The sequence below is a fragment of the Drosophila eugracilis genome, unplaced genomic scaffold (genome assembly GCF_018153835.1).
Source record: "Drosophila eugracilis isolate 14026-0451.02 unplaced genomic scaffold, ASM1815383v1 contig_1781, whole genome shotgun sequence".
NCBI classification, from domain to species: Eukaryota; Metazoa; Arthropoda; class Insecta; order Diptera; family Drosophilidae; genus Drosophila; species Drosophila eugracilis.
In genome coordinates, this window is record NW_024572623.1 from 806,888 (window position 1) to 827,206 (window position 20,319).

Consider the following 20,319-nt stretch of genomic DNA (forward strand, 5'->3'; position numbering starts at 1 on the left):
AGTTTATCAGTTCGTAGAGCTGGCTTAAACCTCCGAATTGCAGTAACCGCTTTGACATTTGTCCCCCTTTGTTAGTGTTGGTCATTGGACAGTGGACAACAGACCAAGACATGGCTTGCGCAACTTTGAGGCAAGTTTTTCTCGCTGGCCCCGCAGTCATTTTTTAAATGCATTCCATTTCCGGAGCCCGGATCTCGCGGGCTGCATTTCGGAGCAGTTGCCAGCGTAATTTGCAATTCAGAGCTAATGACATAGACCTTAGTTTCAGATGTAGAATTTGCATAGTTTGGTAATGAGAATATGAGCTTATAGCTATTTATTTTCTTAGATATTGCGGATACCAAAGATAGGGGACTGTTTGACGAACTCGTCTAGTTTTAATTGAAACAGTTCTGAGGTGACCACTGTACCAGGTGTCCACAGTGGGTCCCGCACCACGAACTCCACCCACACCTTGGCGTAAAGCTGCTGTAGAAGCTCTTTAACGTTTATAGCCGTCGTATCTGTGTTGAGAACGAACCTGGAAATAAACGGTGTGTTGTTATTAGTGAATTAAATAATTTTTGGTTATAACCTTAAGAGTTAAGTAATGAAGTATAAGTAATATGGGATATGAAAACGATCGATCTTAAGTATTTCGACAAGCCGGGACTTATTTAACTCACTTTAATCCTGAAGGAGTTTCCAGATAATGGAGGGCGTAGCGATTGGTCTTATAGTAAAGAAATCCTTCTTTCGGATCATGTGGGGAAATCTTGCTCACAAAGGACTTTATGGAAAAGAGCATTCCGTAGGTAAGTTTGGCTTCCTAAGAATAAACATATTTAATGCATTTCAGATTGGATTAGGAAATTTATTTCTTACCTCCTCACGGGTAATTCCCGACTTTTTCGTGCGATTCCATTCTGCGTAGTGGAGCAGCGTTCCGAACTTGTCGAATATGTACAGATTAAAGATGGTCATCTTGCTAAAGCTAAAAGGAATCACATTAGCCCTGAAAAATCAAGGTTTTGCGAGTTTGTGGAATAAAATTTACTTTAACTACGGATGCAAAACAAAAACATTGGTATTGTGCTGCCAACCTGCTTCCTTGCAAAAATAAATACTAATTCCGCTGGTAGAACGCGTTAGGTGATTTTCAGTTCAGTGCTGCCCATCATTCGTTACATTTTCGATTTAAAAATTTTTTTTTTAATTTAAAAGTTAAAAAACTAGTAATTAAAAATACAAAAAAATTTATTTAATGCCTTCGTTGTGCCTATTTGCTTTGGGAAAACATAATAATTTTGATAAACATACAAAATGGCTTCAGTTATTTGCCTTTTTCTGCTAGTTTGTCCTTTAACCTAGCACAGCAGTTTTTTTTACTCTTATTTTTCTTTTTCTCGGGGATCTCAACAACAAAGGGATACTCCTTCGGATTGTTTACATCTTCACAGCTGGATCTTTGAATCTCTCTCTTGGTATTATCGGTTTTATTCTTACCTAAATCAATATTAACCTTTATGACCTCTGCTTTATTAGAACTTGGGCATGGCAGTTCATCTTCGGAATCCTCTCGACTGTCAACTGTCATGGGGTATTCGTCAAATTGGATAGTTTTTCTAGATTCAACGCTGGTTTGAGAAGGGCTTCTGCGTTTTATATTTATTTAGGAACTCCTTGGGAAGATACAAATTCTCTTACTCTTTGGCACCTTCTTGAAAGGTTGATCTTTTCAGTATGCCATCCCTGTTCATTCTAGAATACCGGATTAGGTATGCGATAAGGTCTGCTCCGATCCTTTCCTGGATGGCCTATATATTTAAGTAAATATAAATAAAAAGTTGTAGAAGTGATAAATTTCCCCAGCTTACTTGATTTCGTGTTCCTTTGGAATTCCCGCCCCTCACCTTGGCGATGATTTGGAATAAAGTTATCATGTTTGGTTAGCAAAGCTCCCTCGGAGGTGGGATTACTTAAACCTTGGCGGAACCCAGGTGCACCACTCCCTTGAAGTCTACGAGCCTGGTATTCCCGATTCTCCAGTTTCAATCGATCGTAATGGTCCTCCGGAAATCGGCGCGTAGTGACCGCGGAATGGCCGTTGCTGGTTTTCCGTTGCTTTGATTGCTCCTCCGATCGACGACCTGGGCCGGGATGAGATTTTTCCAACGGACGACGAGTCTTGGACTCGTCATAACCTCTATGATTATTGAAAGTACGGCGTAATTCACCTCCATCAGAAGGACGCGAACTCTTTCTGTTGTCCTTGACTTCACCACTGGTTATATTGGGTAATTTTCGGGATTCGTTGGTATTGCTGGTCATTTTTTGAACCCTTCGGGATTCCCTATTTTCACCACTTGTTAGTTTTGGTAACCATCGGGACCCATTGGTATTGGTAGTTAATTTTGGAATCCTTCGGGAATCAATAATTTCCCCACTTGTCATGTTATACAGTTTCTTGGACTCGTTGGCACCACTAGTTACTTTTGGTATCCTCCTGGATTCTCCACTTGTCATATTGGGCAGACGTTTAAGTTGGTCGCTGGTCACGTTGGACAGTCTTCGGGTATCCACCACTCCACTTGTGACAGTGGGAATTCGCATAACATTCTGCAGCCGCTTAGATTCACCTGCTCCACCACTCCCGCTGGCTCCACGAGGATTTTTTTTCGCTGAGTGGTGCTGCTCTCGTTCAGGGCTAACAGGTCGCCAATAAGGTCGATCTTGGCGATGTGTTCCCGTTTCCTGTGGTTCCCGATGAGATGTGTGACCACGTCCGCGAGACCCTCTCCTGTTTTCCTCTTCCTGTCGGCGGCGGTCAGTTTGCAAGCCTGTGGTTCTTAGATTGGTTGGTAACATGGGAAGTAGCATTGTCGTATTTGGTGGAGGTACGATGCCGCTTGTATACTGCTTTACTTTTGGTCTGATTACGTATTCTCCTGCAGAATTTGTGTAATTTTGATTTGAAAATGAATGGTATTCAGGGATATTTAAACTTACCTGGCGTCTCCTCAGTGTCAGAAGCAAAAGGTGGTAAATTGGCAGATGTGCGTACATTCCGAAACATCTTCATTCCCCTGTGTCCAAGTTGGGTGATTTCCGGAAAGAAGGTCTCCCACTAAAGGCTTTCGGTTAAGGAGACTAAGGAAAATATATTACCTCTTACCATGTAAAATATTCCGTATGCTAGGAGTACAGCCAAGAGAAGGACTGCCGTGAACTTGGTGAACTGCAAGAGGACGAAAAGAATGACGCCCAATATAACTTCCGTGTGCGCTACTCCAAGGAACTCAAGGCAGTGCCGGATCTCGCAGACCCTCATGGTTACCAGGTAACCAACCATAGAGTTGAGGGAATCGCAGATGCACCTGATGGTGTCCGCCATGTTTCCAGCCGCGGAGTCTTTGAGCGTCCCAGTGAAGGCATATCTCCCTCGAACAGGTTTTCGAAAAAGTAAAATGCGTCTACACGTTACAGGCAAATCAGAGGCAATTGGATTTAACTTGAAAGGAATTGCCGAAAATCAAAGTAAATTCATTTATTTACTGTACTACCATAGGATACAAGTGCGAAAATAACTAATATTTGAAATTATATTTATATTATTGATATGTTAAATATTTTAAATATCCCGCCTAAAAGGTTATTAAAGCGGTATTTTCTTAATATACAAGTATTTTGTGGTATATTTTGGCTGTATCCGGTCACACTAGCAAACAGCTGATAATCTCCCAAGTTTTGTTATTATTTTTACAAGATTTATTTCTTATCAGTAAGTTAACTTCCATAGCTACTGATTATCTCAGGTTATACATAATCATTAAACATTTTCCAGTTAAATGCTAAGACGCACAATGGCGGAGTTTGATGTGAAAGCCGGTTTGCAGCACGTGTTGAAGCGAATTGACGAGGTGTTTCAGCATCGTCCCAAGGTGATAAGACCCCAAGTAACTTCCCTTTTTAAGTCTCTTTCTGAAAATCGTTATCTTTCCCACAGGAAGTAAAAGCTGCTAAGCCCCTCCTTGTGGCAGTGAGCAAAACAAAGCCAGCCGAAGCAGTCATTGAGGCCTACGAAGCTGGACAAAGGGACTTTGGAGAGAATTATGTTCAGGAACTAGAGGAGAAGAGCCGGCATCCGGATATCCTGGCCAAGTGCCCTGACATCAGATGGCATTTCATCGGTCATATGCAGAGTAATAAAATCAACAAGGTCTGATTCACATAAGACGATTCTTACAGAGTTTCCGAATTGGATTGCCAGTACAAGAGCTTTTTAAAAGCAAATAGCCAAGTTTCTAGGTTCATAGCACCTTTGTTTAATTTTGCTTCTAGGTTCTATCTGTGCCAAATCTGAGTATGATACAGACGGTGGATAGCGAGAAACTTGCAACCAAATTAGACGCAGCCTGGTCTAAACTACAGCCAACACCTGAGCAACCGCTACAGGTGCTCATCCAGATCAATACCAGTGGCGAAGATGGTAAGTGTGGTGCTCCTACACTTTAAACCTAATTACTTATATTCTCACATCGCAATTCCAATAGTAAAAAGCGGAATAGAAGTCAAGGACGCCCCTGCACTTTACCAGTTCATAAGAAGCAACTTAAAACACCTGAACTTGAGGGGAATAATGACCATTGGCGCTTATGGCTTCGACTATAGCAATGGGCCAAATCCGGATTTTGTGTCCCTTATGCAAGTGCACCGATCTATTTGCGAGTCGCACTCTTTGGACCCCGATTCAGTGCTCGTCTCCATGGGAATGTCCAACGACTTCGACAAAGCGGTGAGCTAGAACTCGTCTGAGCAAGATTCTTCTTAATAATCAGAACTATTTCTTTAGATTGAAATGGGGAGCACAGTGGTTCGCGTTGGGACTTCTATTTTCGGCCATCGGGCAACCAAGGCGTGAGGAGATGAGCGGAGATGTGTTAGGAATGCGTTGCGGGCACTGAATACAGTTGATTCCTAATGACGTCCGACCTCCCGAATAAACAGCCTCCAAGTTCGTTTGTGTATCAGGTGGAACTGTGTAAACGCACACAGTCTTATCTAGTAAATCGTTAAAGATGATTTGGCTTTTAAATTTAGAAAAGAAAGAGATAAACAAATATTAGGTGTAGGCTGTTGTATCTTATATTCTATTGTTAATCTCTCCATAAACAATGCTTCCAGAGTGTCAAAACCATTAATATTCCCAGATACTTTCTGCACCTTGGAAAATTGAATACATTGCCCGCAGTTTTCATTAATTTTAACATTCCTTTGACTGTGTCTTTTTTCGTTTTTTGCACTTTATTCTATTTATATTTTTGCGCACATTCAATGCTACATTGCGTATTAGATTGTGGGCAGTTTTCCTTCTATATTTTCTTGTTTTGCTTGGCCTGAGGCCAAAATGTCGCCTGGTTACGTGCCAAAATTGCAGCGCCAAGTGAGTTTTCGCTGAAAATCACTTTCAATGGAGCACGAAGAAGACCCCAGCCGCAATCGATTTTCATTATGTCTGATCGATGAATTATGAAGGTTTTCTCGCACGGACCCCAACATTAATTGAAATGTTTTCCATTTGATATTCATGCATAAAGCCATCATTAATTATAATATTAGCAAAGGGGAAAATTAATTCAGGTGGGGAAAATTTCAAGGAAATCTTTGTATGATGGCCAAGAATGTTATGCAGTAACCGTATATATTTATACCGGACTCCTAAGATATCTGAAATATTATGTCAAACAATATATACAGTTTCTACGTATAATGTATGGATAAAATGTTGTAATAGTTTATAATACACTTTAATTGCTTGTTACCAATGACATCTACAATAATCATTATTCGTTAAAGCTAAAAATAAATATTTAGTTTATTAGCGTAGTTTCTTCAAATCTTAAGTTTTTGATTTATTTAGATTTGTCATCACCTTGATAGATCCAAATCAAAAACATTTTCAAATAAGGTAATATTTATATTTAGTAACAGGGTTATTGTATTATGACGTGGTACTAAGAAGTTTTTCTGGTATAATTGAATTTGGAATATTGAAAACCCACAGTTTCCCCATTGTTACGCAATGTCCATGAATGACTAGCGTATAGATAAAGTCAGATGTTTATTCCACATTTGTAGCCAAAATAACTCTGGTCCAATATCGGGTTCGTTGGATATTTATGCGACACGAAATCCGCCCGATCTGTGTGTATATACAGATCTATAGATTTGGAATTCTCGGCGCTTTTCATATTGCACAATGTACGGGGCATTTCGAAAACAGAAAAAATAAACGTAAAATGTGAGCGTAGAAATAGGCAAGGCAAAACATCGAGTATATAGGCGTGAATAGACATTGGCTATATGTTGAATATATGCTGCCTGCTGCCAAGGGAAATGTAGGTGATTTCAGCGCAAGAGGACACCTTTAGGAGATGGCCTCTAGGAAAGAGATGGGCCGAGCAGAGCAAAATAAAAGAAAACAAAACAAAATCTGAACATGGGGAAATGTATCCACAACAGAGAGCCAGAATACGAACCAATCCGAATCGCACCGAAATAAATTCCGAACATATGTATAGGCTTCTGCCCAAAAGCCAACGCCGAAAAGCATTTCTCTGCCTTTAAAATTAGATTTTTGATTAGAGCAGCGCCCGATGAGTAAACATCTCGGATACAGCTACACCATAGGCTATACCCCATGGCTATACCCCTACAGCTAAAGCTATATCTATATAGATATGGCCGCCAGCACCCCGCCGATCGCCTGGGCGGACCTCGCCTTGCAGATACTAAAAAAGGCATCACGAATATTGCAGATACAGATACAGGGAATGGCATCCGAAGATCCCCGAAGATTGCCGAATCCGCAACGAATGGCCCCAATGGGTGGAAGAAGCAGAGCTCCTCCGAGCTCTTAAAACATCATTGTCTTGGCGATAAAATCAGCCAGAGATTCAGTGTGCTCTGACGGCTCGACTCGATTAGACAACACATCAAAGTTCAGCACCATGGTAAGGATACGTCCCGGAATAAAAGCCGAACTGACCCGAACTGGACCCCAGTGCCTGGATATATGCAGCAAGGATAATGCCTAGCAGTGCAGTGAATTATTTGCATTTGAGAATGACTAAGAAGATATCAATATAAAGTGAACTCTAACTCCATGGTGACCCCGATTCACCTTTTATATAGTGAGAATAGTGCAGAAAATTCTATAAATGGATCGATCCGAGTGTTACGCGTCAGTAACGTAATCCGATATCCGTGTCGATGAGCAAGCGAGACGACGAGTGGCGCACGGCGGAGAGCTTACGTAATATGCGTCCGGTTTATTTATAGCCAAGTGGAAAACTTTTCGCCCTAGATACATATTTTCTGGCCTTTTCGAGGAAAACTTCCCAAGGAGGTGGCCCCTTCTGAATGGAAAACTTTCCGATGGATAACTTTTAGAAAAAGTAATTCTAATGACAGATTAGGGGAGAACCTTCCATTAAACATCCTTTAAATGAATCGAGGACTTACAGATCCTTCTAAGTTGGAACTTTCAAGATCTGAATTTCCACTTTTGTTGAAATTCATTCAAATGCAGACCACTTGACCGACCCGACTACCGACTTCGTAACCATACCTATAAACCCATTCCCTTACTAATAAAACCCTACTTTCTTTGTGCAGGCCGATGAGAAGAAGAAGGTTAAGAAGAAGAAGACCAAGGAAGAGGGAGGTACTTCCGAAACCGCTTCTGAGGCCGCATCCGAGGCAGCAACCCCAGCACCAGCTGCCACTCCTGCCCCGGCCGCATCTGCCACTGGTTCGAAGAGAGCGTCGGGCGGATCCCGCGGCTCCAGGAAGTCGAAGCGCGCTGGCTCCTCGGTCTTCTCTGTGTTCTCCCAGAAGCAGATCGCCGAGTTCAAGGAGGTGAGTTTTGGGAAATACATATAGCAACCCACTTCATACCGCTCCAAGCCCATCCCATCATCCAATCATCCGACCATCTATCGCACTTGTCAAGGACAAAGTCACCAACCCACTCTTTCTTTCTATCTCTCTATCTCTGTGTGGGATCGATTAGGCTTTCCAACTCATGGATGCCGACAAGGACGGTATTATTGGCAAGAACGATCTGCGCGCTGCCTTCGACTCCGTCGGCAAGATCGCCAACGACAAGGAGTTGGACGCCATGCTGGGAGAGGCCTCAGGTCCAATCAACTTCACCCAGTTGCTGACCCTGTTCGCCAACCGCATGGCCACCTCCGGTGCCAACGATGAAGACGAAGTTGTTATTGCTGCCTTCAAAACATTCGATAACGATGGTCTCATCGACGGTGACAAATTCCGCGAAATGCTCATGAACTTCGGTGACAAGTTCACCATGAAGGAGGTTGATGATGCCTACGATCAGATGGTGATCGACGACAAGAACCAGATCGATACCGCCTCCCTGATCGAGATGCTCACCGGCAAGGGTGAAGAGGAGGAGGAGGAGGCCGCCTAAGGCAACCGATCACATCCTAACTTCTAACTCAGCATCCATTTTACAGCCAGAATCAGAACGTTAAATCAATCAGTCAAATCAGTAATAATAAACGTAATTAAAAGAAACGCTCGTTTACATATGTAGATTCTCAGTATCTTGTAATCTCTTTTGTTAACCATCACCAAGATCCAAGAACCAAGTACCAAGAACAACATCACCAACATGATCAGCAACATCCGATCACAACTGAAACTGAAAATGAACTTCTTCAGCAACATTTGGTAGCGATCAGAACCATTTACCATGTATCTGTCCATCATAGTTAGGGATACTTACGATCACGTTCACTGTCACGGCAAGAACTGACGCGTTAGTTTTCTAGTTGATTTACTGTTAAATTTTACACGTAAAATTTATAAAACAAATGCTATCTATTTTATTTAAAACACCTATAAAATCAACAAAAAAAAACTTAAAAACAACAACCAAGCCGTGTCTATTTTAATCGCTGTCCGTTGAAGAACCAGTACACCAGAGAGAGATGAATACCAGATCTAGATCGAGATCGAAATCAAAATGAGGATGTGAAGATGTAGGGAGAACGAGGATAAGATGATGTTGATGGGCAGCCAGGCCGGATTCGTTAGGCCTGGGCCCGCGTGTTGAATTTGATTATGAATATGAATATGAATTTTAAGCAAGTTTTATGAGTTTTGTGAGTTTTTATGTTCGTTAAATCTCGCAGGACCAGGAGAGAGAGAGGCAAACCTATAGAAAACTATTGTTAGGGACATTTAACTGAGAGCCAAATATTTATCCTTCTATAAACACAATATTTATCGTTATACATATCTATCGTTCGTTAATTAGTTTCAATTTCAATATCAATTACGATTATCAATTATGAGTTATCAATATTATTGCAAGTTATCGAGAGTTAGGCTAATAACAGAGAAACATTAAGTTCATTCACTCAAATTGTTTATTGCGAATTTACATAACTTAACCACCCTCACCACAACTTTCTTCCTATGAACTATCAGCGTTATAAACCACCCAAAAAAACAACAACAACCCAAAATGATATCTGAAATATGATGAAACGATCAAACAACCAATCCAGTGTTTCTAGTTAATGCGTTTCAAAGCTTCGAGGAGGGTCCTCCTCCCCCGCGTCGTACAGGGGTGGGGGGAGGAAATTAGTTTGAATAAGGTACCCATAACCACTAGTACCTAGGCTGATCGGAAGAAGCCACTTTATACTATATACTATGTACTAACACCCAGCACTCAACACTCGACACGAGCACACACTATACACCATACACACCAATCCATTTCAAAATGCAACATGCAACAAGTTGTTAAATGCGAATCGAATCTTTACTTCAGTATAAATTAAGCTATACACGGCAAGATGAGAAAATTCTGAAAAATTTAACCCGGTCAGAAATATTAACAAAACGATCTAACAAAAAAAGGAAAACAAGTAACTGTTTTTATACAACATAACTAGATGATGATACGATGACGAAGTCTTGAAATAAAGCATAAGCGAGTCGTCTTGAAAAAACAACTAAGCACTGAAGTTTGACTTTCTCAGGGAAGGGGCTTTGGGGGTATGGACCTTACGATTTCTGACTCAGCTGAGCCATGCCGGAAACCAGTTCCAGGTCAAAACAAAACCACCGATAAAGCTGAGGAGCCAACAAAGCAGCCGATCGCAGTGGGAAACTCCCCACACTTGGCCAAGCCGATGGCCAAAACCGAAACTGAAACCTTCGAGCGACCAGTTTCCAGTCGAGTTTCGAGGCGCACGCATGCGCACTACGATGTGAAAGTCAGCCACGATTGCCACATTCATATTAACAGTACTTTTGGAGTAATCTGGTTATTCCAGGAGGGAAAACCAGAACCATGGCACAAACGGAACACATTTTCTGGTTCACTTCGGTCTGCTGGATTGCATCACTAATAAGTGGAGGTAAGTGCTGGGAATCGATTTCATTGTATGCAGATCTTGCGTGGCTAAAGAAATCGAAAGTATCTCAGGCTGTGTCTGTCATTTCCCACCACACTCTCAACTGCACTGGAAAAAAATTAATATTAGTTCATTGTTAACGGATCTATGTGTCTATTAAATATCCGTATAAACGGAGAGTGATCTGATTATTTATTTGGATAATACTTATAGATTATAGAATATGGTATTGGTATATTTTTTTCTGTGTACTTTTGTGATTACTCACCATACTCTGGATTGCTCACTCTCACTCTCTTTTTGCTCCTCTCAGCTGCTGCACAGCATCTGATCGCATATATCTCGCAAAGGGGTCTGCATGGAGAGATTACTTTTCGGCAGATGAATGACACCACTGTGGAGATCAAGGCCAAATTGGAGGCCACTCTGCAGTATCCCGACCAGGTGTGGAGTTGGGGAGTTCGCCGATTTCCCGTGGATTACTCCAACACCGATCCCGAGGAACGTTGCGAGCTGAGTCGTTTGGGATCGCAAGTTTTAACCTTTGATGATGACCTGGAATACCTGGTCCTTCCTGGCAATGAGACGGCTACATGGGAGCGCAACATGCAGCTTATCGGAGATCGAGGGATTTGGGGCAAGTCTCTGGTTCTCACAGAGGTTAACTCTAATTCCCGGATTTGCGCCACCATTACCACTATTCAAAGTTCCGTAGAGCACATGGCGGAAGCACGATTCAACACCCCCATAGCCGGATCTGTTCACTTCCGTTGGTTGGCCCCCGCAGAAGGCGCTGTTGGTGATACATTGATCTACTCTGATCTATACCACATTAGAGAACAACCACCGGCACTGGAGGAAGACAGAAGTCAAGCTGGGCCTTTCACCCAGCACCATTGGAAGATATTCGTGACAGATATCTTCAAACATGATCATCATCGAACGGAGGACAACTGCAACTTCCTACAGCTGGTTTTTGATCCTCAAGGTAGTGGAGCAGGTAACGGAATTGGTGATCTGGATGCCCGTCTTGGAAGGATAGGAGTGGCCAAAAATGCCCTTCGTTCACCACAACGAAGTGTTTTTAGGGATGCTCAGCTGGCCCTGTTGCCCTCGGATCTTACTATTCCACACCGAACTCTGTACCTTGTACTCTTCGATAATCAGCATCCGGATTCCTACCTGGCTTGCACCAAGGTTCGCCATGTTCAGCCATTGACCTATAAGTAAGTGGGACTTTATTGAGGTTCTATATATCGCATTTTGTTATATTTTTTATAACTATATGTTTTCCAACCGCAGAACTTTCATCAATTCTGGCGGTGTCAAAGGAGAAGTAACTTTTACTCAGCGCTCCAAATTCGACCCAACTTTTCTTAATTTCACTTTGGGGGCACCGCTTTCCCAGCATGTGAGTCGCAAGTTTGCCGAAGATGTGGCGGCCTTCCGGATTCACAGTCTACCCCCAGTGCCACAACGAATGGGTCGAGAGGATTACTGCCTGACCACCGGAGAGATGCATAATCCCCGAGAGATAAATGAAAACATACCCCCTCCCGGTTATGGAACGCAGGAACAGTATCCCGTGGGTGACCTCTCTGGAAAGCTGCAGGGACGCAATAAAGGTTACTGGCATCAGTACGTCTTGCCAGGAACAAGCTCTGAGCTAAATGGCCTTTACTGGGATGTCTTTTTACCCCTTCAAGGACGTCACAGCATAGCCCAAAGGAGCCTGGTTATATACACCTTCAACAGATCTGATGTATCCAACATTACAAAGATGATTTGGGGTTGTTCCAGCCTTGGGCAGTACCAGCGGAATGGGGTCTACCAGCAGAACATGGTTACAGCTCAGGTTAGTGAATAAACTTATTTTATATTTTCCTTGTTTATCAATACATTTATGTAAATATTTTTCAGGTTCTGTTCCGCTACCCTGTGGTGGGTCGTGTCATATTCCGCCAACCGGCAGAGCAGCCTTGGCAGGATACCACCGTCCTCTTTGAATACCTTATCCAAGCGGATGGATCCACACAGAACACAACCACCGATCACCGCTGGGCAATCCACAACAACGCGCCTGGAAAGGATTTCTACGATTGGCAGCAGCGTTGCATATCCGCAGGACCCGTGTTTAATCCCTTCCGAGTGGATTGGGGCAATCGTAGTGTCGACGACTTTTGCCGACCCAATTTGCCATCCATGTGCAGATTAGGAGCCATGGATTCCAGGCTGGGAACACTCACTATCGCAGGAGGCAGAAGGGTTGCACAGAAAATCAGCAGAAGGATGTTTGTTGACAGTAACCTTCCTCTCTCTGGAAGACATGGAATCTTAGGTAAATCTTTAGTCATCTATGAGGATAGTGGTCCTAAGGCCAGAGGCGAACGATTGGCCTGTTCCGCGATAATTGGACATTTTCGGCGCAAAGTGGTTGCCAAGGAATGGTATGCCAATGGTGATCCCTTGACCGTCAGTGGTCGGGTGGAGATTACCCAGCAATCGGAGTACGATATCAGCAATGTGGAAGTGCAGCTTAAGGGACTGCAGGATAACACAGGATACCACATCCACAGAGTAAGTAAATGGTAACATATCCAAGATTATATATAAATTTTCTCATTTTTCCAGACCCCTGTAGAAGCCAATCTGGCCTTTCCATGCGAAGCCTCCACTCTATATGGCCATTGGAATCCTTTCGACGTGAGTCCAAAATCATCACCGCCTGCTAAACGGGGAACCACCGATCAGTATGAGATGGGAGATCTGAGTGGAAAGTTTGGAGGACTTGAGGGAGTCACCCAGTTCGAAGATGCCTACAACGACACGAATCTTCCACTCTTCGGCTACAACAGCATCATTGGAAGATCTGTGGTCATTCAGAAGAAACAAAAGAATGCTCGATGGGCCTGCAGGTGAGATACCAAAGTCTTATAATCTTCACTTATTTCAATTTCCAAATTTAGTACCCTAGAGCGTGGTTATAGTCCTAGCGAGGCCAGGGAACTCAGAGCCATTGCCTCCTTCCATCATCCCACTGGATATGCCTATGGTTACATTAAGATGACCCAGCTTATCCACAATGATGGTAGTCAGTCGGAGACTGTGATCGAGGTGAAGTTACGCCATCCCGGCAAAAACGATAGGAACTCCACGAGGAATCACAATTGGCAGATCTTTGTCAATCCTGTCGGTGTGGATGCTGCTGTTAAGCCCACAATCACGCGATGTGTGGCCGGAGGTTACGTTTGGAACCCATACTACACTCAGTTGGCAGATCCTTTGAATGTACGTTTTCTATAGATAAGTAGGCAGTGTATCCCTCTAACTAGGACCTCCTCTTTTAGTTGGATCTCTATGAGCAGGAGTGCAGTCCGGATAACCCTTTGCGCTGCTACGTAGGAGATGTGGGAGCACGCTTGGGCACCATAGGTATGAACTCTTTCAACACCAATTTTTATGGTTATATTTCACTTTTTATTTTTTATTTGTACCAGATCTCGGTGGCGAACGCGTAGTCCTTACCGATTCCAACTTCCCCTTGGAAGCTCCTGTGGGAGCCATAGGACGATCAATTGTTATCTTCGGGCCAGAACACTCTCACGAGAGATTTGCCTGTGCAAATATTGAGCCCGACCACAATGTGATTAAGTACATCAACCTGCAGAAACCGCCCCGCTTTGTAGTGTAAGTAAATTAACACTAAAAAGCAATCTACCTTAGTTAACTAATCTCTAATTCATTTTGTTAGTGCCCAATTTCTGGAGGAGTTACGTTCTGTAATGGGAATCCCAGAGTGGATGTTGGATGTGGATGCTCGTAAGACCAAGGAGCTGCATGGCGGAGCTTGCATCCAGATGATCATACATTTTAAGGGTCCGCTGGCCCACCGACTGGAGTTGGATATGTCTCGATTGATTGCCGCAGGGAGATTGGATGCCCCTAGTCTGTTCATTCCGGGTTATGTGAACCAAAAACGAAAGGCAACCATCTCTTACCGCACCTGCGGTGTAAGAGATACCAATGAGAAACGTAAGTTCATATGATTTGGGGACTAAGTATAAATCTGAGTTTTCCTTTATGTTCAACAGGTACCAAGAACTTCAAGGGTGGCTTTTATTCCTCAAACTCAGCTCCAACTGAACCAAAGCCTTTCGTTTTAGCTTTAATAGTCATCGGCTTAGCCCTTAGGTTTGTCTAAAATTTAAAACGTAATGTTTCTTTGTTAAATACTCAAATCCAATTTAAGTAACACAGTAGTCATTAGGCTAGAGCATAGAAATCTGTAAATTAAAGGCTTAGTTCAAGAGAAACTAATTTAATCATTTCTGTAAATATTCCATCAACAGAGTTGACTAATTAAAAACAAAACAATTTGAATTTTTATAAAATAACTCGAAATTCCTTCACCAATGTGTTTCAAAGTTTTTGAAAGTAAAGATACGTTACCTAAACACGTGGGACCAACTTGGTGGTGGATTTACAATCGCAACATAACTCAGGAGAACTGACCTACAATATCCGGACTCGAGCATATTCCACCACCAATCGAGACCCACCACTCATAGTTTATTTCTGCGCATGAGTCTTGCCCAATCGATTTTTCAGTATATACATACATCCCTCATTCAATCGAGGCCAGGCAGTCTTTGGTGTTAGAGACCCCAGTGAAGACGCACATTTGCATCCAACTCCAGAATGCAGCTGATTCTCGTTGCGACCTTGCTGTGCCTGGCACTCGGCAGCTGCAGTGCATCCATAAGTGGACCTTTTATTCTATGGGGTCATTCCAGGGTGTCTGGTCTACAGTCCCAGGCTTTGGTGGAATCAAACAGCAGGGAACTGCCGCTGACGCAACTCTTCACCGAGGCCAAGGCAATTGTGGTCTTTGTGCGGAACTCAACCAATCGACTTGAGGGAACCAAGTATCCCATGTTCCAGAATCTCGTCAAGAGTGGAGCCTGGACTTATCTGCCACAAAGGAGTCTCGCAGCGGAACCGTTCGGTCTAAATGCTAACATCGAGGTGAGTTAGAGGGCACAAAAATGGTGCCACATATATGTTTGCGACGCCAATTAAATATTCTGAGAGATCAAAATAAAATTCTTCAAAATATATGTATATGTTTTTGCCGGTTGATCTTTGTATACAAGCTTAAATTTCCATTTTCTTTTTGTAGGTCGTAAGTCTCTCGGGACATGGAGAAGAGGACGACTCCGAAATTCTGTCAGCCTACAACGACGCCTTAAACACCTACGGTCGTGGGGAAGTGCTTGGCATTCTGGCCAGCCGAGAGGAGGAGGCTCATTTTCTGGCCAAGAGGGAGGCTACTCCAGCTGCCGAGGAGGAAGAGAAGCCAAAGGCTGCTGAAGGTGCTGAAGAGACTGAGGCCAGTTTCATTTATGTGGCCGAGGGAAACAAGGCGGTGCTGAGCTTAAATGGACCACTGGAACTTCGGCTGACGAATGACACCCTGAAGCTGGAGGAGCACATCAAGCAGATCACCTTTGATGATCAGCGTGCTAAGGGATATGGTCGATTGAGCATCACCTTCATGCATTCCGGAGAGAAGTGCACGCTGCGTTTTAAGTTCTCCCTGGTTCGTGGTTCCTGGACTTTGCGCAATGTGGAGGTGGAGTATAGGGAGCTGAAGAGTGTCCTAGTGGCTCGTGGTGATGAGTATACTCTGCCCTCCGCTCCGCTGGGATTCTCGTATCGTTGTTCCGCGGAAAACGTCAACTTCCTGAATCCCGCAAGGAATGAGACGATCCAGAGTCTGGTCCTCACAGATTTCCAGGTGCAACCGTGGCTGAACGGACGCCAGGAGTATGGCGAGGTCTACGATTGCGTGGGATTCGTTACGGCTCCCATCCTGGCAGGACTCTTTGTGGTGACCCTGCTTCTTGGCATCCTGGGACTTGGCATATCCGCCATGCTCAGCATGCATACACCCAACCGGTTCGAGAGTTCGCGCAGCAAGCAGTTAACCTTCACCATACAGGAGTAGGAGAGTCACTAAGACGATAATCATTAATGATCCAAGAGATCTCCGGAAGCCATGTTCATCCAGATCACCTATGTGGTGTTCAAGCCTCTGGCCTTGTTCACCCTGGCCATCGAGCTCTTCCTCATCCATCTGCTGTTCGTGTTGATCGTGCTTTACGTGTATGTGCTATGGTATTACTGAAGAGTCAAAATTCGAAATAAACTATTAAAAATTTATAACTGAAATGAAAGCCAGCAAGCCAGTGAAGTTTCTTTGAGAGTGGTTAAAATATCAAGTAAAATATACTGCGTTGAAGTGCAATTTAAAAGCATGCCGTTCCTTAAATATTTAGTGATCCCTTAATCATAAATTAAACAAAAATATACCAAATTTAATAAATTACAAGTTAAACTACAATTTAAATACTCGTGCAGGATAACAGATATAAATAAAGGATGCCATCAACTTTCAAAGAGTCTTATTCGATGGGAAGAACTTTAGTTTTGGTTGTTTTCCAATATATTAAATTATTGAAAAATCACAATATCTCTTCTTCATACTGGAATTTCTCTTAAAGCCTCTCTCTTCGATCTCAAGCCAAAGTTCAGCCCACAGGAAAAAGTGAAAAGCGATGAAATTCTGCACAGACTGCCAAAAAAGGATGAGAGGAGTCTGGCTGGAAATTCTGGTTATCTTGGCGGCGGCTGACTTTTGTTTTTAGCCATTTCTCTTCCCGGCGATCGCCAGCTCACTTTCATTGGATTGGTCCCGCAGCCGCAGAGTGCGCAATTAAGCCGCATTCACCGATAGAGATGCGTGCGGCAGCTGGATTTGGACACTGAAAGAAATCAGTAATAAAATTGTGGGGCAAAAAGATTGGTTTTAAAAGTAACAGGCTGGCAGTAAAAAATCTAAATTGATGTGATCTTGGTGGTGTAGTAACAAGATATCCTTTTTGCTTAAATATTTCATAAAATTGAAGTTTGAATATTAGTTACTGTTAACAATGCACCTGAGAGTAATCCTTTAGGATCAATATTCAAAGTTTTTCTCGGTGTACTATGCAGTATCTGAATCTTCGGCTGGACCCCTAACCAAGCCCAGTCTGGTAGTTGGAGGCTCGCTTATTTATGCATCATTAAGTCACGCCAATGGCTCGTTTGGGCCACTTTTGGTTTATTTTGCGTGTGCGTTTGTCCGGCCAGTTTTTCGGTTCGATTTCTGTTTCTACGACTGACACTCGACACCCGACAAAAGACAGAAGACAACCGCTGCTGGCTGTGGGCCACCCACTTTTCTCCACAGATTTCCCAAAATATATGTGAGCAGCATCTCCTTCTCTCTCCGAAAAATGATAGAGATGGAGATAAAGATCGGGGCGACTTATTGTTGGGTCGGGAAGTGGGTCGCCTTCGATTGCGTTCACTTTTCCCGCGCGGCTTTACTTTTACTGTCAACCGAACGTGCCCCAAGTTGCAAGTGGCCAGTTCACTGACTTAAAGAGAGAGTGAGAGTCCCGCACCTGATTCTGTAATAAGAATCGCGATCGCTGGCAAAAGTTTGTGAAAGTTGTTGTCAAACGGCTGGCCAAACCAAACCGAACCGAACCGAGCCAAACTGCCTGTCAAGGAGCCGCGCATATCAGCCACATGATGTGCCCAGACACCGAGTAGGTTCACTGAGAAAAATGTTTTACTTTTCAAGTTGAAACTGGAAAGCTTTTTTCGTATTTTGGACTATTTGATTGGTAAATTGTTAATGGTATGAAAATGGTACTGATCTTTGAGTCTCTTAATACAGAGATAAGTTTTATTAGTAATGGAAAATATAATTCAACAATATTTCTCTGTCGGCTGGGAAGAGTAACCGGTATGGCCTCTTAATCACAGAAGGGGCCTAATTTCTCTGTCATCGATGTGATGAGTGCGCCGTTCATTTGATTTAATTGCAAGTTGCAACCGCACCATAGACCAATCGGTGTACTTTCCTCGAGGGCCTTATATAAGAACTCAATCCATAGGGTAGCCCCGGATAATGCGGCATGAAATTGAATTATTTTCACGGAAGCTGGAGGTGAGAGATTCGAGGCGCGGATGCACCACAATAGAGTGGCTTTATGAGGGGGGCTTAATCAATTCAAAGGGCTGCAAGCAGCGGAAATGGCTTTGTATCTGTATCTTTGTATCTGCGACTATTGCTGTGATGTTTATCTGCGAGATTCGTGCACTTGGCGATGAGGTAATGGAATTCATGAGGATTACGAGTGCATCATGGGATGATCAGACCAAAGACTTCGAGATGCATTCGAGTAGTTTCTCCCCAGATTGACCAACTTCTCCTGGCCACATCCATCTGGTCATGGCTCAGAAACCGGGGCAAGCGATCAATCCTAACGATCAATCCACTCGCTGAAAGTTGCAGTCATCCCGAGTCACTTAGGAGCCGAGTTTGCAGTTTTCAAGTGGCAGCGGCTAGTTGTGGGTCTCATAATTACTTCGCTCAATATTTGTGTTAAAGTTTTACGATTATTGCCACATTTTTCCAGCGAAAGAGAAATCGCCAATTGGCAGGATTGGCAGATGTCTCTGGCGGGGGAAAAGCCGCGTTTCGAGGCATAAGCAGTTGCCTCAGAGAGCTGACAAATAGCTAATAGCAGTGAAAAGTGCGCAGGCGCACTCGAAATGAAATGGAAAAGCTAAATAGCAAAAAAAAAACGCCTAAAATTGGCGACATTTCGCACATGAACATGAAGTGTGGAGCGTCGAACAACGAACATTACCATTAACCATTAACCAACAGGCGACAGTCCGATGCGTTTAGTAAATCAAACCGTTAATTACTTGATTTGGTAAGCGGTTTCCCAATGCCCCTGTTTGCTTTTTTTCCTGTCCCCCATTTAACAATTTCTCGCAAATATTTGCACACCTGTCGGCCGCTGCGTTGGCGAAAAGTGAAATGCGTTTAGAAAGGAAGAGGAAGATCTGTGACCATGTGGGACTACTCATTCCGTAGATAAAGATACAGATGGCACCGCACCATTGCCGGGGACCTTGACTTATTAACACCCAATCCAATTCCAGGGCCCCCCTGGTACTTCGGATTACGGCAGATGAGTACGCTAACTTAGCCAGATGTACCAGTATTTTTATGACCGTGTCGCAAGCTTAACGCCCTGTTAAGCCGGCTAAATGCAAATGCCGCACACAACTTGCCGCGAATAAATGGGCTCGATCCGACCCCCGATCTCCGAACCCCTCGGAAAATGCCCTGCCAGATACCACTCACCTTTGTGGGAGCTCGTTAATTGCTCCGCTTTGGTTACAGTTTGTGGAGCGTCTTCCAATTGCGCGCAACACGTGAAGGTGGCGCAATTTTCGGGCTCTTGGAACTCGGGTCTTTGGTCTACATGCATGCAGATAGACCGTTTGCCCCGAGGCCGAATCTTTTGGCCAAGGCGCTGGCAATGGTTTGCTCCAATCAGTTCCCGTCGATCTCGGCTCATTCTGGCTCATATTCCGCCACACCGAAAACAATAAAGTATTATCTAAATAAACTGTTTTATTTTCTTAACTTTATATCAAAAGTTGTATCTTTTCACGTATTTCCAAGGCTTTATAGTCCTGACTGGATCCTTCTAAGGCTTACAGTTTCGTCAAATTAAAAAACTATCTCTTAAGTTCAATCAATTTGCAAATTACTCTGTTTTTCCCTGTGCATGCCAAGCGATGGGAGTGTGGAGTCAACACTTGCCCGCTTTTGTTTTTGAACCAACATTTTTCACCGTTTGCCGCCAGTGAAATTAATCCGCCTCTGGCATTGGGTAATTAAGCTAATTAGCTGAGACTGGGTTGAAACCCGAAGTGCAGCCCACCCAAAAGCTATGCAAAACTGAAG

General features: G+C 43.4%; 6 protein-coding genes across 8 annotated transcripts; 4 read left to right on the forward strand and 2 right to left on the reverse strand.

Moving 5' to 3' along the window:
* Positions 1-285: 285 nt before the first annotated feature.
* LOC108111303 (trafficking protein particle complex subunit 1) lies at positions 286-1,082 on the reverse strand. 2 transcript variants are annotated; one of them, XM_041817645.1, is made up of 4 exons: positions 1,037-1,076; positions 865-973; positions 666-808; positions 286-520 (listed from the first exon to the last, which is right to left on the reverse strand). In XM_041817645.1, the coding sequence occupies exons 2-4, from the start codon at positions 961-963 to the stop codon at positions 325-327; spliced, it is 438 nt and encodes a 145-aa protein (XP_041673579.1). In that variant the 5' UTR covers positions 964-973; positions 1,037-1,076; the 3' UTR covers positions 286-324. The 2 variants fall into 2 exon arrangements, with proteins under 2 accessions (XP_041673579.1, XP_017076186.1); XM_017220697.2 differs by having other exon boundaries at positions 865-1,082.
* A 138-nt stretch (positions 1,083-1,220) lies between these two features.
* LOC108111365 lies at positions 1,221-3,540 on the reverse strand. 2 transcript variants are annotated; one of them, XR_001772588.2, is made up of 5 exons: positions 3,155-3,540; positions 2,989-3,106; positions 1,857-2,927; positions 1,687-1,796; positions 1,221-1,634 (listed from the first exon to the last, which is right to left on the reverse strand). XR_001772588.2 is itself a non-coding variant. In XM_017220798.2 (4 exons), the coding sequence occupies exons 1-4, from the start codon at positions 3,371-3,373 to the stop codon at positions 1,741-1,743; spliced, it is 1,464 nt and encodes a 487-aa protein (XP_017076287.1). In that variant the 5' UTR covers positions 3,374-3,540; the 3' UTR covers positions 1,221-1,740. The 2 variants fall into 2 exon arrangements, 1 of the variants encoding a protein (XP_017076287.1); XM_017220798.2 differs by having other exon boundaries at positions 1,221-1,796.
* Positions 3,541-3,691: 151 nt separating this feature from the next.
* On the forward strand, positions 3,692-5,807 carry LOC108111368 (pyridoxal phosphate homeostasis protein). Its single transcript, XM_017220800.2, has 6 exons — positions 3,692-3,760; positions 3,824-3,920; positions 3,986-4,198; positions 4,321-4,468; positions 4,533-4,774; positions 4,832-5,807. The coding sequence occupies exons 2-6, from the start codon at positions 3,828-3,830 to the stop codon at positions 4,898-4,900; spliced, it is 765 nt and encodes a 254-aa protein (XP_017076289.1). The 5' UTR covers positions 3,692-3,760; positions 3,824-3,827; the 3' UTR covers positions 4,901-5,807.
* Positions 5,808-6,867: 1,060 nt separating this feature from the next.
* On the forward strand, positions 6,868-10,034 carry LOC108111369 (myosin regulatory light chain 2). The gene is made up of 3 exons (XM_017220801.2): positions 6,868-6,992; positions 7,657-7,899; positions 8,054-10,034. The coding sequence occupies exons 1-3, from the start codon at positions 6,990-6,992 to the stop codon at positions 8,474-8,476; spliced, it is 669 nt and encodes a 222-aa protein (XP_017076290.1). The 5' UTR covers positions 6,868-6,989; the 3' UTR covers positions 8,477-10,034.
* A 45-nt stretch (positions 10,035-10,079) lies between these two features.
* On the forward strand, positions 10,080-15,018 carry LOC108111364. The gene is given in 11 exon segments (XM_017220797.2): positions 10,080-10,329; positions 10,332-10,442; positions 10,753-11,665; positions 11,742-12,294; positions 12,360-13,016; positions 13,071-13,354; positions 13,406-13,727; positions 13,787-13,871; positions 13,937-14,126; positions 14,191-14,471; positions 14,531-15,018. Coding segments are annotated over 11 exon segments (3,756 nt in total). The 3' UTR covers positions 14,641-15,018.
* Positions 15,019-15,056: 38 nt separating this feature from the next.
* LOC108111366 lies at positions 15,057-16,890 on the forward strand. Its single transcript, XM_017220799.2, has 2 exons — positions 15,057-15,464; positions 15,619-16,890. The coding sequence occupies exons 1-2, from the start codon at positions 15,138-15,140 to the stop codon at positions 16,444-16,446; spliced, it is 1,155 nt and encodes a 384-aa protein (XP_017076288.1). The 5' UTR covers positions 15,057-15,137; the 3' UTR covers positions 16,447-16,890.
* Positions 16,891-20,319: the final 3,429 nt, after the last annotated feature.